Source organism: Oratosquilla oratoria, chromosome 14, assembly GCF_046742065.1.
Source record: "Oratosquilla oratoria isolate Oo_2021 chromosome 14, ASM4674206v1, whole genome shotgun sequence".
In the NCBI taxonomy this organism is placed as follows: Eukaryota; Metazoa; Arthropoda; class Malacostraca; order Stomatopoda; family Squillidae; genus Oratosquilla; species Oratosquilla oratoria.
In genome coordinates, this window is record NC_134790.1 from 24,473,904 (window position 1) to 24,487,044 (window position 13,141).

Sequence of the window (13,141 nt, forward strand, 5' to 3'; positions counted from 1 at the left end):
CAAAAGGAACACCATAAGAGGACAGAGTCTTCATCAGTACCCCGTTACGTTTGTTACATCTTTATCAAGTACATCATGCACTTGATGAAAGCTCCGTTCTCATCTGGTGTTTCTTTTGATAGACCTACGAACTAACCATGAACTAGATCTAGAATTCCGTTGGATAATTTATCTTATCTTACTAGTTCCTACCCCTGGTTCCAATATTCATTTACCCGTCGGTAGCAAAGTCAATGATGCCTATGTGTCTATCTAAGATCCTAGATTTTCGAGTCTTCTAAAAAGAGTCTTCGTGGACCATAAGGCAACTGCTAAGAATGCTTTCTTGGCCACTTTGTATTTTTGCTTTTCTAGAACTTGGTTACTCAAGAACAGTACTAGACAAATTACTGTACAGCTAAAACTAGGAACTAGGGCGGCATCTAGTGATCTATTTGTACGAAATTACCACCGCCTCGTTTATTGAGAGATCCTGTTTAATCCTTTTGCTGCTGCCAAATGATTTTATTCAACAGAGAAGCCATCCTCCCTTTCCCCCTCCCCTCCCCTCCTCTTCCCTATCTCCGCAGCGAAGGGATTAAAAGGACCTCATTTCTATTAAGTACTGTTTGGAGATAATGCCCACAGTGGATGTACTCAACAGTGTGTTCATACCCCCAGGCGCGTTTTAGGCTACGCCCCCTTTGTCTATGTCACGGGGAGGAGAATTTGGCCTGTATGGGTTCCTGTATATCATGACGTCACAGGAGGGAGGAGAGGACCTGTGTGAGTCTCCTATGAATCCACACCTCACGGCGACCAATCACAGGAGACATGCGCACATCAACGCGACCACAGAGAACGAACGAACACAACGTATGAAGTAGATACACTGTGACAATGCCCGGAGAGGGACTCGAAGAGACTTCGTGACCCTGAGGTGAGATCGAGACCCTATGGGGGCTGGAGGAAGACTCTCGGGCGAGGTCGTTTCACAGAGATACGCCATCCGGGAGGAGAGTCCTACTCGAGCCGCCGGTTCGTTGGGGGAATGTATTCAGTCCGGAAGTGTGTGGTAAGACCGGAACTCCGGGCCGGGTCCGTCAGGCTATCTTCAGCCTTCCGGAGACGTCGTATCCGGAAGCAAAGGGTTAGGCAGGAGACCGTCAATGTGCCTATGATTACTGCCACGGCACCTAAAAAAAGAATAAACAAATAAATAAATAAATAGATAAAATTTAAACAAATAAATGAATAAATGAATAGATAAATTGATGAATAAATAGATCAACAAATAATATAGGCATAAGTAAATACAAGAACAGGTAAATAAGTAAATAAATGAATAAATAAAACAAATGAATAATGATGAATAAATAAGTAAATAAATTTTATTAACTAATAGATTGAATATACAAAGAAATATATAGATAACTAACTAGATAGATAGGCAAACAGGTAAATGAACAAATAATATAGAGAAAAATAGACCGTAACCCCATCCTTTTCTTCCCTGATTTCGCTTAGTTGAATGAAATTGTCCGACGACAGGTGTCCAAAGGGTATTCTGTGAAAGCCTTCAAAGTCCAGCAAACTCCATAATCCAGCGGTTCTTAGCCTTTGAAACCCTGGTTCCACAGTTAAGATCCTCGTCAAATATTGTGAATTTGAAAAGCTGGAAGACGACTTCGCGTTCTGGACTTCCCAAAGGACAATTCAAAAATGTGTTCAATATTCGCATTTTAGGTTTAACTTCTCTTAGTTCGCCAATCAGCTTCTAAACATATGGCGCAAAGGTGATTTGACATCTGGAGATTCGAAAAATAAAAGATCGTAACCTAAGTAGTTTCTATTAAAAAAAAAAAAAAAAAAAAAAAAATCAATTAAGTCGCGTAGGTGTTTTCTCCCAAATCCCACTCCACCAAAACAGAATAAATTATAAAAATAATAGTAATAGAATATTGATAAAGAGAAACCATTCGCTTTATTACAAAGTTGATCATCATAATTATCTTGTTTGATAGATTTTTTTCTGCCAGGACGGAGTGATGATTTCATTATTATTAACATTATTCAAATTCCTCACACTATACAGAAATGTATAATTTATAACAGCAGGCCTTGTCCCTCCACCCTAAATTCTTGCCATAGCCCCAAGGTTGAGATCCACTGATCTATTCTTAGCATCTGACCTAATTATAGACCAAAAGGTCTCGTCAGTATGCTCTTCCTTTGTCTTCAGGCAGTCGCTAAAACAAAGCCATTAAAGACTACATAGAGCAGTTATGAATTAACCGAGATTATCCTTGTCCCTTTACAGCAGTGCCCGATGGTCCCTCAAAAGTGAAGAAAATTACTTGGTGTTACTCTGAACAAATTTCTCGAAGAGGACATCCGGCAATGAAGTGGCTAAGAAGATCTGAACTGGGATATATATATATATTTTTTCTATTTTGTATTTGCTTATTTATTGGTTTATTTGCCTATTCATTTATTTGTTTATCTATTTATTTATTCATACATGTATCTATTTATTCATTTATGTATTTATTTATTCATCTATGTATATACTTATTTATATGATTATCTATCTACTTGTTTATTTATTTATTTACATATTTATTGATCTATTTATTCATTCAATAGTTTTACTAATTCATTTATCTATTTATCTATCTGTTTATTTAGTTATTCATCTATTTATTCTATTTACCTACTTATTTATTTATTCATCTATGTATATGCTTGTTTATCTATCTATCCATTTATCTATTTATTTATTTCCCTATTTATTTACTTATTCATCTATCTACTTTTTATCTATTCATTCATTCATTCATTCATTCATTCATTCATTCATTCATTCATTCATTCATTCATTCATTCATTCATTCATTCATTCATTCATTCATTCATTCATTCATTCATTCATTCATTTCCTTATAAATTTATATATTTACTATATCGGTGCATCATACATATCCGAATGCATGTATTCTAATCTAGAGAGACCTAGCGATGACACTAAAAGCACACGTGGCTCCGAACTCCACAACTTGAAAGGCTATGAAAGGTAATACACCTCCTCAGTATGGTTCTCCAGGTATCAGTTCCTCGATTTCGCCATTCGACTCCTCTGGGTCCGTTTTTCCGCGATCGCCATTCAAGTGGAGACCTTGCCAGGATTCTCGCGGTCGATTGAGAGAAGATTTCTTGAAGAAGATCTCGATTCTCCTGCTTTGAGGTTTCTTATTTCTCCTTTCGGGGAACGACTGTTGGGAAACCCTTTCCCGCACAAAAGGAAGAGAATGAAGGGCGGGGTCATGCGGCATAGTGACGTAACAAATGTGATGCCAAACTGACGTCACAGCGATCAAGTTAAGACGACATGGAGATGAGATCCACCACAAGAAACATAGAATATCATCCGACCATTTGTTATTATGCCTTTGTCTTTCTGTCTTTCGATCTACCAGCCTGTCTGTGTCTTCTTTTCTGTATATTTCTGACTTTTTTTATGAATGTCTCTTTCTATCAACTGCGTGGCACAAATCTTTACAAATCTTTACTTTGTTTATTTTTCACCTTTCACAGAATTTTTCAGTACTACATCTGACAAAACTATCTATAGTTTCAAAATATCTTTAAATTTACATTTCTATCGCATCCATATATATCAGTTTTTTTTCTGTTCTGTCGAGATCATTACTACGACAAAGAATATAACTTTTTGCTAAACTCAAATCAATACCTGCGTTCACAGCAATCGACATATTTATCAAAGTTGGCAGCGGCATGACGTCATATCGACACTTCTCATGGATTCTTGTGATTTCTCAGCTCACCATGCTTATCAAATCTACTAAACAAATCTTGAGCAGGCTTCCTGTTTATGTTTTACGTTTTTTCTTTCAGGTTTCATTCCTTCAAACTGAATGTAGATCAACTTTAAAAAAAATTATGGCCCTTAAGAAGAGGTGCCACTTTTTGAGGCAATAACACTTTCTGCGCGCAATCTACCTTGTGCTCCTTTCTTTCTCATACCAAGAAAAAAAAATTGAGAAACGAGTTTATTTACCTGCTACGACTGAGAAAGTGCCGCTTTTGAGACAAACTCTGTTTTCGTCCTTCGTACCTGTGAAGAACGAAAAGGCGTCAAACACATTTTGGAGTTCTATTAACAGAAATTAGAAATATAGAAATAAAAAAAGGTATATTCATTTCTGTCATACTAAAAGAAACGGTTTCGAAGACTCACGCAGCGGTCCTCCTGAAGGGGCCTGGTCGTCCCGGACGACTTGAAGAGCTTGGAAGAGATTCAGACTCTCCGAGATGTTGGGCGTGATCGATGGAGTCTTCGAATGGCCACTCTCCTCGCCCAGACTTCGTCGCTCTCTCTTGCCCTGACGCCAGTGACATGCTTGACTCTGACGAAAGACACCAAAAGAGATTAGTTCCTTTGATTCAATTTAAAATCAAAACCTCACCCAAACATTGAACAGATCCCAGATCCCAAAAGGAATAAAGACATGGTTTAAAGTACTAGTTAAACACTGAGGGTTGAACTAACAAACACTTACAATCACTGGTACGTGATTCGATTTAACGTCACGACCTTCCAACATCAGAGGTACCAAGGACGATGCCTCCTGACGAAGGACTTTCAAACTATGATAATCTAATGTATTCTCCCCTTACTACGAATTCTACGCTGTTACACAACTTCGAACAGCCTCCACTCCTGACTTCTCGCTACGAGCAACCCACAATCTCATGTAAGTATTTGACCCTACTGAACCCTGAAGACACAACCCATACGGAGACGCTACTCACGGGACAGTCTCCGTGGCACATTCTGACATCGCACTCGATGTAGAGGGCGGGGGAACCTGTGAAACGGAAGGTCTTCATGAAGGCGTAGACCTGTGTCTCGTAGATGCCCTCGCTCGACAGCGTGCCCTCGAAGTGGCTGATCAGTTTCTCATCGACAGGACACCTATAGTTCATTAAAAAAAAAAGGGGGAGATTATAAACTATAATGTCGATCAGGATGATTGATAGAGGTTATTAAGACCTTGAGGGAAATAATTGCTAAAGGTCTATGTTGTTACTACTGTAAGGGACCTCCGTGACACCTCCAAAGACCAGAGTCGCGCAGCGCACTTTTTTATAAGATTGAAGAGATGGCTAGTATCTGTTGCTAGATCTTCCTTGTTCATTTATTCACCTTTTGAATAAAGTGTTTTAAGATACAGAAGTTTCGTTATAGAGAAGTTTCAGACTTACCCGAAATGGTCGATGAGCGCAATTTTCTTGTTTCCTCCATTGTGGGCGATGCAGTCACTCACAACCATATCGAAACCATCTGACAGAAAAGAAAGTACACACGTCACTAACTTACCAAAGATCTGACGTCTTAGCAAATGCCTACCTCCAACCCCTCTCCCATTATTACCACAAGGTGAACTGGCGGCTGATTCTTTTATCTTATAACTGCTGACAAGATATTTGACTTATCTCAGTGGTGTCCCCTCGAGCACAAGTGGGCTCTTCACCACCCATATCTGATTCTTAAATGGGGCAAATATTTCTCCGTGAAATAATTGCACAAAGAAACATTACTAACCTTGACCACCTCATGTTACTGGAGCATAGCAGCCATACACGCTTCCTCCCCAACTTCTCATCCTTTGGAGTACTTGAATGGGACCTAATTATACCTCTCGTGTGTGTGTGCGTGCGTGTGTGTGTGTGTGTGTGTGTGTGTGTGTGTGTGTGTGTGTGTGTGTGTGTGTGTGTGTGTGTGTGTGTGTGTGTGTGTGTGTGTGTGTGTGTGTGTGTGTGTGTGTGTGTGTGTGTGTGTGTGGTGTGTGTGTGTGTGTGTGTGTGTGTGCGTGTGTGTATTCACTTGGTCTTTGGATCACGTGTTGGACTCGTGATCGACAGCTATTTCCCTCCAGGAAGAGAGCTCAGAGCTCGTAGGTCCGATCTATGGGTAATGCTATGACCTTGCACACACACACAACCCTAACTCCCCGCCCACGAGAGTCAGAGTACGACCCGAGGCACAGTGATACCGAAATAATTTCGGCCCTGGGCAGGATTCGAACTGGGTGCTGGGAGCATTTCTGCTTCCCAGTTCAGCGCTCTACCAACTATGCCACCGTGTCGGTGTGTGTGTGTGTGTGTGTGTGTGTGTGTGTGTGTGTGTGTGTGTGTGTGTGTGTGTGTGTGTGTGTGTGTGTGTGTGTGTGTGTGTGTGTGTGTATGTGCGTGCGCGCGCACGTGTGTATATGGTTGTGTTTGACCATCCTCTTGGACCACGTGCTGGACTCGTGGTCGACAACTATTACCTCACTGGATGAGAGCTCAGAGCTCATGCAGCCTGATCTATGGGTACTGCTGTGACCTTACATATATGACACACCCATCCCCTTAATCAAGGGGGGGGGGGACATAAGCGTCTTGCAGTATTAGTGAAACCTTCACGTCCTGAAAACGGTGCGAACTCGGTCTTGAAGCGTGGCAGCCTGTGACGCTAATCAGTACACCATGAACCCGTGTTGTATATCTGGGCATGCCCTTGGGTCCGTATCACAACCGAAGTGGAGTGATTCTTACCCAACTCTGATCGCATGTAGATTCTTTAACTCTATGGATAGGTATGACAGATGGTACTGAACATGGAAGCGCCTAGTGTAGGCCTTATGGTCTCTTGCAGTCTCCTTCATTCTTATGTTCTTTTCTACTTATGATTCTTACCGAAATCAAATCGCATGTCGATGACAAGTTAGTAACCGTATGCCCCTGTGTCTATGTCGCAATCGAAGTCGCATGGTCCTTACCGAACTCAGATCGCATGTAGATGACGAGCGTCAGGGGGTCGCCGACCCTGACAGGCCCCGTGACACGAGTGCCAGAGGTGCCATAGCCGTAGCGGATCTCCATGTGGCACTCTGGCGGGGTCAGGGTGAAGACGACGGGGTTTCCAGTCTTGACCCTGGAAGGGAACAAAGAGTGAGTGTGGACACGCTGAGCCTCTGCGTGTTAACTGTGAATGCCTCTTCCGCTCAGGTAGGGAGCAAACTTGGGATATTACTTGATCTCGATAGATCAAAACGCTCGTTCAGTCCTAAGTCAGGTGACTGTCACTAGAGAAAGGGGAAAATCTTCAGAGTATTTTGCAGTATAAAAAAAAAAAAACGATAAAACTGCACCTACACCATCTATGTGGGCCACCATACCGGAATTGCACGGTTTGGATCAAGAGTCTCCCATGACAAATAACATATTCTGGCATGAGGCCTCTTCTTAATTCATTTTCCTGGATTTTGTATGAAAATGGCAGTTGCCGACAAGTGTATCGACATAAACACCAAATGTGAGGACGGAGCCTTTATTGGTGAGATATTTTTGAGGACGGAGCCTTTATTGGTGAGACGTTTCGCTTATTACAGCTTTTTCAAATACATAGTCGCGATACACATGATTGAGATTGAATAACCCAGCCAAGTGATCCATTTTCTCCTTAACCTTTCCTGCACCCAGACAATTGATCAGTCTCCTTTCCTGCACCAAGACAATTGATCAATCTTCTCAACCTTTTCTTGACTCTGATTACCTTTCCCAGTTCCCCTCGATCATTTTATTTGGTCTCAGTCATGTGTATTGCGACTCTGAACTTCAAATAGCTGTAATAAGCGAAAAGTCGCACCAATAAAGGCTTCGTCCTCAAATGGTGTTTATCCCTGATTTTTCCCATAGATCTGCCCTTAAGATACCCCCCAGCGTGTTTAAGAGTTTAACAGAAACTATTTTCATCAACTGTAAAGAGATATAGGTACTGCAATGTAAGGCAGAACCTTCCCCTTGACTCGAGGCAGATACCACAACCCTATTCCCTCCCTTCGCCCTAGTCTCCGTAAAGAAGGTCCTCTAGCCTAGACTCACTCGACGTCCAGAAAGGGGAAGGTGACGGTCTTCCAGAAGTCGTATCCGTACTCACAGGTCACCTTGAAGTGCTCATCCCACTCCTCCTCGATCAGAGGGTTGTACTGCACAGTCAGCGTGTTCCACATCATATTCTTCTGCAGGAGGGATGATGAACGGACATTAGTATTTCTCCGAGAAAAAAAAAAAATTAGCGTTTCTATATTTGCAGACGATACTGCGCGAAAGAGATCGAGAACCGTCATACTCACCATGGGCGTCCTGCCCCTTATGTCCTCCTTGCCCTTCTCGTTGCCTCCGAGGGTCCCGCAACGGTTGAGCTGAATGAAGAAATCATAGGTGTACCGCCCCGACCCGTTCACGTAGATGCAGTCGCCGTCATACGAGTAACCTGAAGAGGTGGAAGCAGAATGTAGAGTCAAGAATCGTCTCCAGTTCGGGGACAAAGGAAGCAGAGTTCGTGAAGGACGAGAAGGAACAGGAGGAGGAGTAGGAGTAGGAATAGGAAGATGAGGATTAGGTGGAAGAGGAGGAGGAGGAGGAAGAGGAGGAGGAGGAGTAGGAAGAGGAAGATGAGGAGGAGGTGGAAGATGAGGAGGAGTAGGAGTAGGAAGAGTAGGAAGGGGAAGATGAGGAGGAGGTGGAAGAGGAAGACTTGGTGAAAAAGAAAAGGGACTTGAAAAGAGGTAGGGAAGGGTAGGAGAGGAAGGGGATTCAAGAAAGTAGAAAAAAAAAGAATGAGAGGAAGAGAGAAAGGTAGTGCAGGAAAGTAAACAAAGTGGAAAAGGAAGAAGGGAGGATGAAGAGGAGGAAGACTCAAGGAGAAGTCTTGAATGGGGATAGGAAGAAGAGTTTTTGAGGGGAAGAAAGAGACAAGAGATTGGAAAACCAGAAGAAGACGGAAGAAGACGACAACCTCTTCCTTCACTCTGGATTCACTGAAGACATCAGAAGGAAAAGATCAGTAACGGATGATTAGACAATGATAAAGAGGAAAGGGTAGAGAAAGACGTGAAAGATCGCAATGTTTTATATTTTTAAGGAGAGTTTCGGGATAGGATGGACAAGGAAAGAGCATGGAGAAAGTAAGGGAAATTATTATGTTGCAAAAACACTGAGACAGTCACAGAAAGTCTTTGTTAATACCAGAGACTGGAAAGAGGTCAGCTTGGCATGGTCGAGAGATGGTCGAACGAGGAACAGCATGAGATTGAGAAGCCAAAGGAAGGACGACCCTGGCTGCAAAAGAAGGACGACGAATAAAACAGGAAGAATTCTGATAAGGTCCCGTCCACACGCGTGTTTCCAGCATGTGACATGTTGAAACATGTTGGCGACATATAGTAAGTGCGGACGTGACCTCCAACACAATAAACTCAGACAATCAGGGTCCGATTCCTGAGGATCTTGCAGCACTAGATCGAGGCCCCATCATGTTTGTGACATGTTGGTGATATATACATTAAGTGTGGACACGTCCTAGAGGGATATCAAGATCGATATAGAAGAAGAACGGAGACGGTGACCCATGAGATTATTTTGAAGGACAACCTAGGGTCAGGGTGAATTCTGAAAGAGACCTGCCTTTCCCTTTTGGGGAGACAACGGCGGTGTTGACAGCGTACCTGCAGAATAGACGAGCCCTTCGAAGGAACCATTGAAGCGGACATGGATTCTCATGTAGTCGTCGTTGCATTCAGCTTCGATGTCTGGAACGAAAAACGTCTGGATTCAGTAACCCCTTCGTCTTCCTCTATTCAATCTCGTACTCCGATACTACCTTTTTTGAAGTTGGAGTCTGTGGCTTAGTTATGCCAGGTCTTTAGATTATTTTTTATATTTTGCATTTAGTTCTCTGTTCCTCTTTTTATTCGTGGGAATTCTTTGTAATTTTGAAAACAGTAGTGAACAATTTCAAATACTCACATCTTCTGTAATACTCATATCAACCATGAAACCCTACCCGCACATCCACCTCCTTCTCATTTTTCCCTTACATCGGCTCCATTCACCTCTGTCTTCTATTTCTTCACTCATTCTTTCCATATGCCCAAACCATCCTAATATTATTTTGTCAGCCCTACCTGCCAGCTCTCTCGCCTCAAATTGATTCCATGCACCTCCGCCTTCCATGTTCGTTTTGCTACCCTTTCTTCGCTCATTCTCTCCATATGTTCATTCCAGTATTACCTGATCAGCCCTATATGCCACCCCTCTTTCCATACCCTCTCTCCGCCTCACCTCTACATTTTTCACTCTAGAATTTAAATAGAAGAGTAAACTGAATAATATGAAAATCAACAAACTAAGACACAACCGGACGCCTTCTTCTTTTACTCACGAGTCACTCTGGTCATGTTCCTGAAGGGCGGTCGTATAGATCCGGGTCGCCCCGAGTAGATGTTGTTGGTGTAGATGTCCCCCTTGTTGATGAAGGTGGTTCCTCCCCCGTGCGGAGAGCCAGGGCGCGGGCGATACCGGTTCCCCGTGTAACGGTGACCAGGGGTCTGTGGATGCACCCGAACGTTCGAGATAAAGAGCGGGGGTCAATAGAAAGGGAAGTGAGTCTCCGGGGGACATTTTTGCAAGAGTCTTAACCTAATATAGTGGTTCTCCCCTTTGGGTTCCGTGAGTTCACTAAAGGACCACGGACTTGCCCAAGTGGAGCCACAAACATTAAAAATAGTGGATGCATAGAGATTAAATTTAGTATTGAAGTAGTCTTCTCCAGGAGACTGAAGAACAGGATATCATAAGTGTCGGATGCGTGACGAAAGGCGGGATGAGAACCGATGCCCTACAAGAACCAGTCCGATCCCAGGCGGTAAAAACGAACTTACCCTGTGGTCGCGCCTTTCTGAAGGATCCATGACGTCCAGACTCTCTGCCTTCATTCCCTCCGTGGAGGAGCTTACTCCCATGTCGTCAGGAAAGACCGAGGTCCTCTCGGGACGGCCCTGGGTCCCGGGATCTCGAGGGACCTGTCTGACGAGGGTACTCGAGCGCCCGCGGTCTCGGGACATCGGGAAGAGGTCTCTCCCGCCGTTGAGACCCGACAGGAGCGTCGGTATACGGGATGCCGCGTCGAAGTCGTCCGCCAGGAATACCACCTGACGGAGAGGTCATCGTTGTGGTGAGAGAGAAAGTCCTCGCGGAATCGGAAAACTTAGTATTACTTAAATTGGACGCATCTTAAAAAACTAAGGTAGTTGAGTGGTAATGATTTCAAATGTCATCGAGTGAAAAGTATGTGTGTGTGTGTATATGTGTGTATGTGTGTGTGTGTGTGTGTGTGTGTGTGTGTGTGTGTGTGTGTGTGTGTGTGTGTGTGTGTGTGTGTGTGTGTGTGTGTGTGTGTGTGTGTGTGTGTGTGTGTGTGTGTGTGTGTGTGTGTGTGTGTGTGTGTGTGTGTGTTTGGATCACGTGCTGGACTCGTGATCGACAGTGTGTGTGTGTGTGCGCGCGCGCGCGCGCTCAGAGCTCGTGTGTGTGTGTGTGTGTGTGACCTTGTGTGTGTGTGGAGTGTGTGCGATACTGTGTGTGGGGCGAGGTGTGTCCGTAGTGTGCAGGCCAGAGCTCTAACCACAGCGTGTGTGTGTGTGTGTGGGTGTGTGAGTGTGTGTGTGTGTGTGTGTGTGTGTGTGTGTGTGTGTGTGTGTGTGTGTGTGTGTGTGTGTGTGTGTGTGTGTGTGTGTGTGTGTGTGTGTGTGTGTGTGTGTGTGTGTGTGCGTGCATACCTGTGTGTGTGTAGTGTGTGTACGTGTATGTGCACGTGTGTCATAAGGTTTAAGATTATGTACGAAACACAAAGATAGACAGAGACAGACAGATATAGTTTGATAGATAGATATATAGATAGATAGATAGATAGATAGATAGATAGATAGATAGATAGATAGATAGATAGATAGATAGATAGATAGATAGATAGATGGGTAGATAGATAGAGAGAAAGAGAGAGAGAGAGAGAGAGAGAGAGAGAGAGAGAAAGAGATAGAGAGATGGAGAGATAGATAGATAGATAGATAGATAGATAGATAGATAGATAGATAGATAGATAGATAGATAGAGAGAGAGAGAGAGAGAGAGAGAGAGAGAGAGAGAGACAGAGAGAAAGAGAGAGAGAAGCGTAATCCTCTCTATCAGAACTGACCTGGGCTCCCTTGGGCACGTTTCGCAGAAGAGCCGACCTCCCTTCCTCCCGAACTTCCAGATTTCCGGGCCTCAGCGTCCTCTGCTCCTCCTCTTCTTCAGCCTCGACAGTCGTGACCGAAGTCTTCTCGTCGTCCTCCTCCTCCTCCTCTGTCGTCATCTTCGTCGTCGTCGAAGTCGATGACATCACGGATCCGGAGCGGGCATTGTTTGCTAAAGTCGAGGAGGAGGAGGAGGAGGAGGAGGAGGGAGACGAAGGAGGAGGAGGAGGTATCGTGACGTAGACGGAGTGTCCTCCAGCGGGAGATGCCGCCCCTGCTGCTGCTAAGGCGACGGATGCAGCCACCAGCGCTCGCAAAGTGGTCAACCCCTACGGAGAAGAATGCGGGACGGGATCTTTAGTAACAAGAGATTTGAGTCGCATTACTTGGGAAGGAAGGATCCTTTTGGGTGGAGAGTCCTTGATGAGGAACACACTTACTAGGTTAGGGTAAGTTAGGTTAGGTTAAGTTAGGTTTTCGGGGTTGCGTAACCCAACGTTTAATACGCTGCACTTTGAGATATTGAAGTCCATTTGCCATTTCACTGACCATGTGAGTAATTTGTTAAGACCATCCTGCAGAATCTCGGCGTTGTCTCCTGACCTTATCAGGTGCCCTATTTTGGTGTCGTTCGCAATCTAACTAACATCACTATTAATCCAATTGTCCAAGTCGTTTATGTACATAATGATCAATAAGGGACCCAAAACCAAACCCCGGGGAACTCCACTAGAAACACTCCCCCATTTGGACTTTACACCATTTATGGTGACCCGCTGTTTTCCGTCACTGATCCAAGCTCAAATCCATTCTAACAATTTTCCTCCTATGCCATGGGCTTTGATTTCATTTATTAGTTTCTGGTGGGGCACTTTATCGAACGCTTTGCTACATCCAAGGTATATAACATCGCAACTATAATTGTTATCTGACGCCTTATATACTTTAGTGTAAAAAGATAGAAGATTAGTCACACATGACGTACCTTGGAGAGACCATGCTGTGAGTCATGAATCAAA

The 13,141-nt window shown here is 43.8% G+C and overlaps 1 protein-coding gene across 1 annotated transcript; it reads right to left on the reverse strand.

Moving 5' to 3' along the window:
* Positions 1-616: 616 nt before the first annotated feature.
* Positions 617-12,404, reverse strand: LOC143032531 (uncharacterized). The gene is made up of 12 exons (XM_076197398.1): positions 12,083-12,404; positions 10,770-11,039; positions 10,271-10,436; positions 9,555-9,638; positions 8,181-8,320; positions 7,930-8,066; positions 6,825-6,979; positions 5,266-5,344; positions 4,813-4,975; positions 4,238-4,406; positions 4,058-4,114; positions 617-1,175 (listed from the first exon to the last, which is right to left on the reverse strand). The coding sequence occupies exons 1-12, from the start codon at positions 12,266-12,268 to the stop codon at positions 1,003-1,005; spliced, it is 1,779 nt and encodes a 592-aa protein (XP_076053513.1). The 5' UTR covers positions 12,269-12,404; the 3' UTR covers positions 617-1,002.
* Positions 12,405-13,141: the final 737 nt, after the last annotated feature.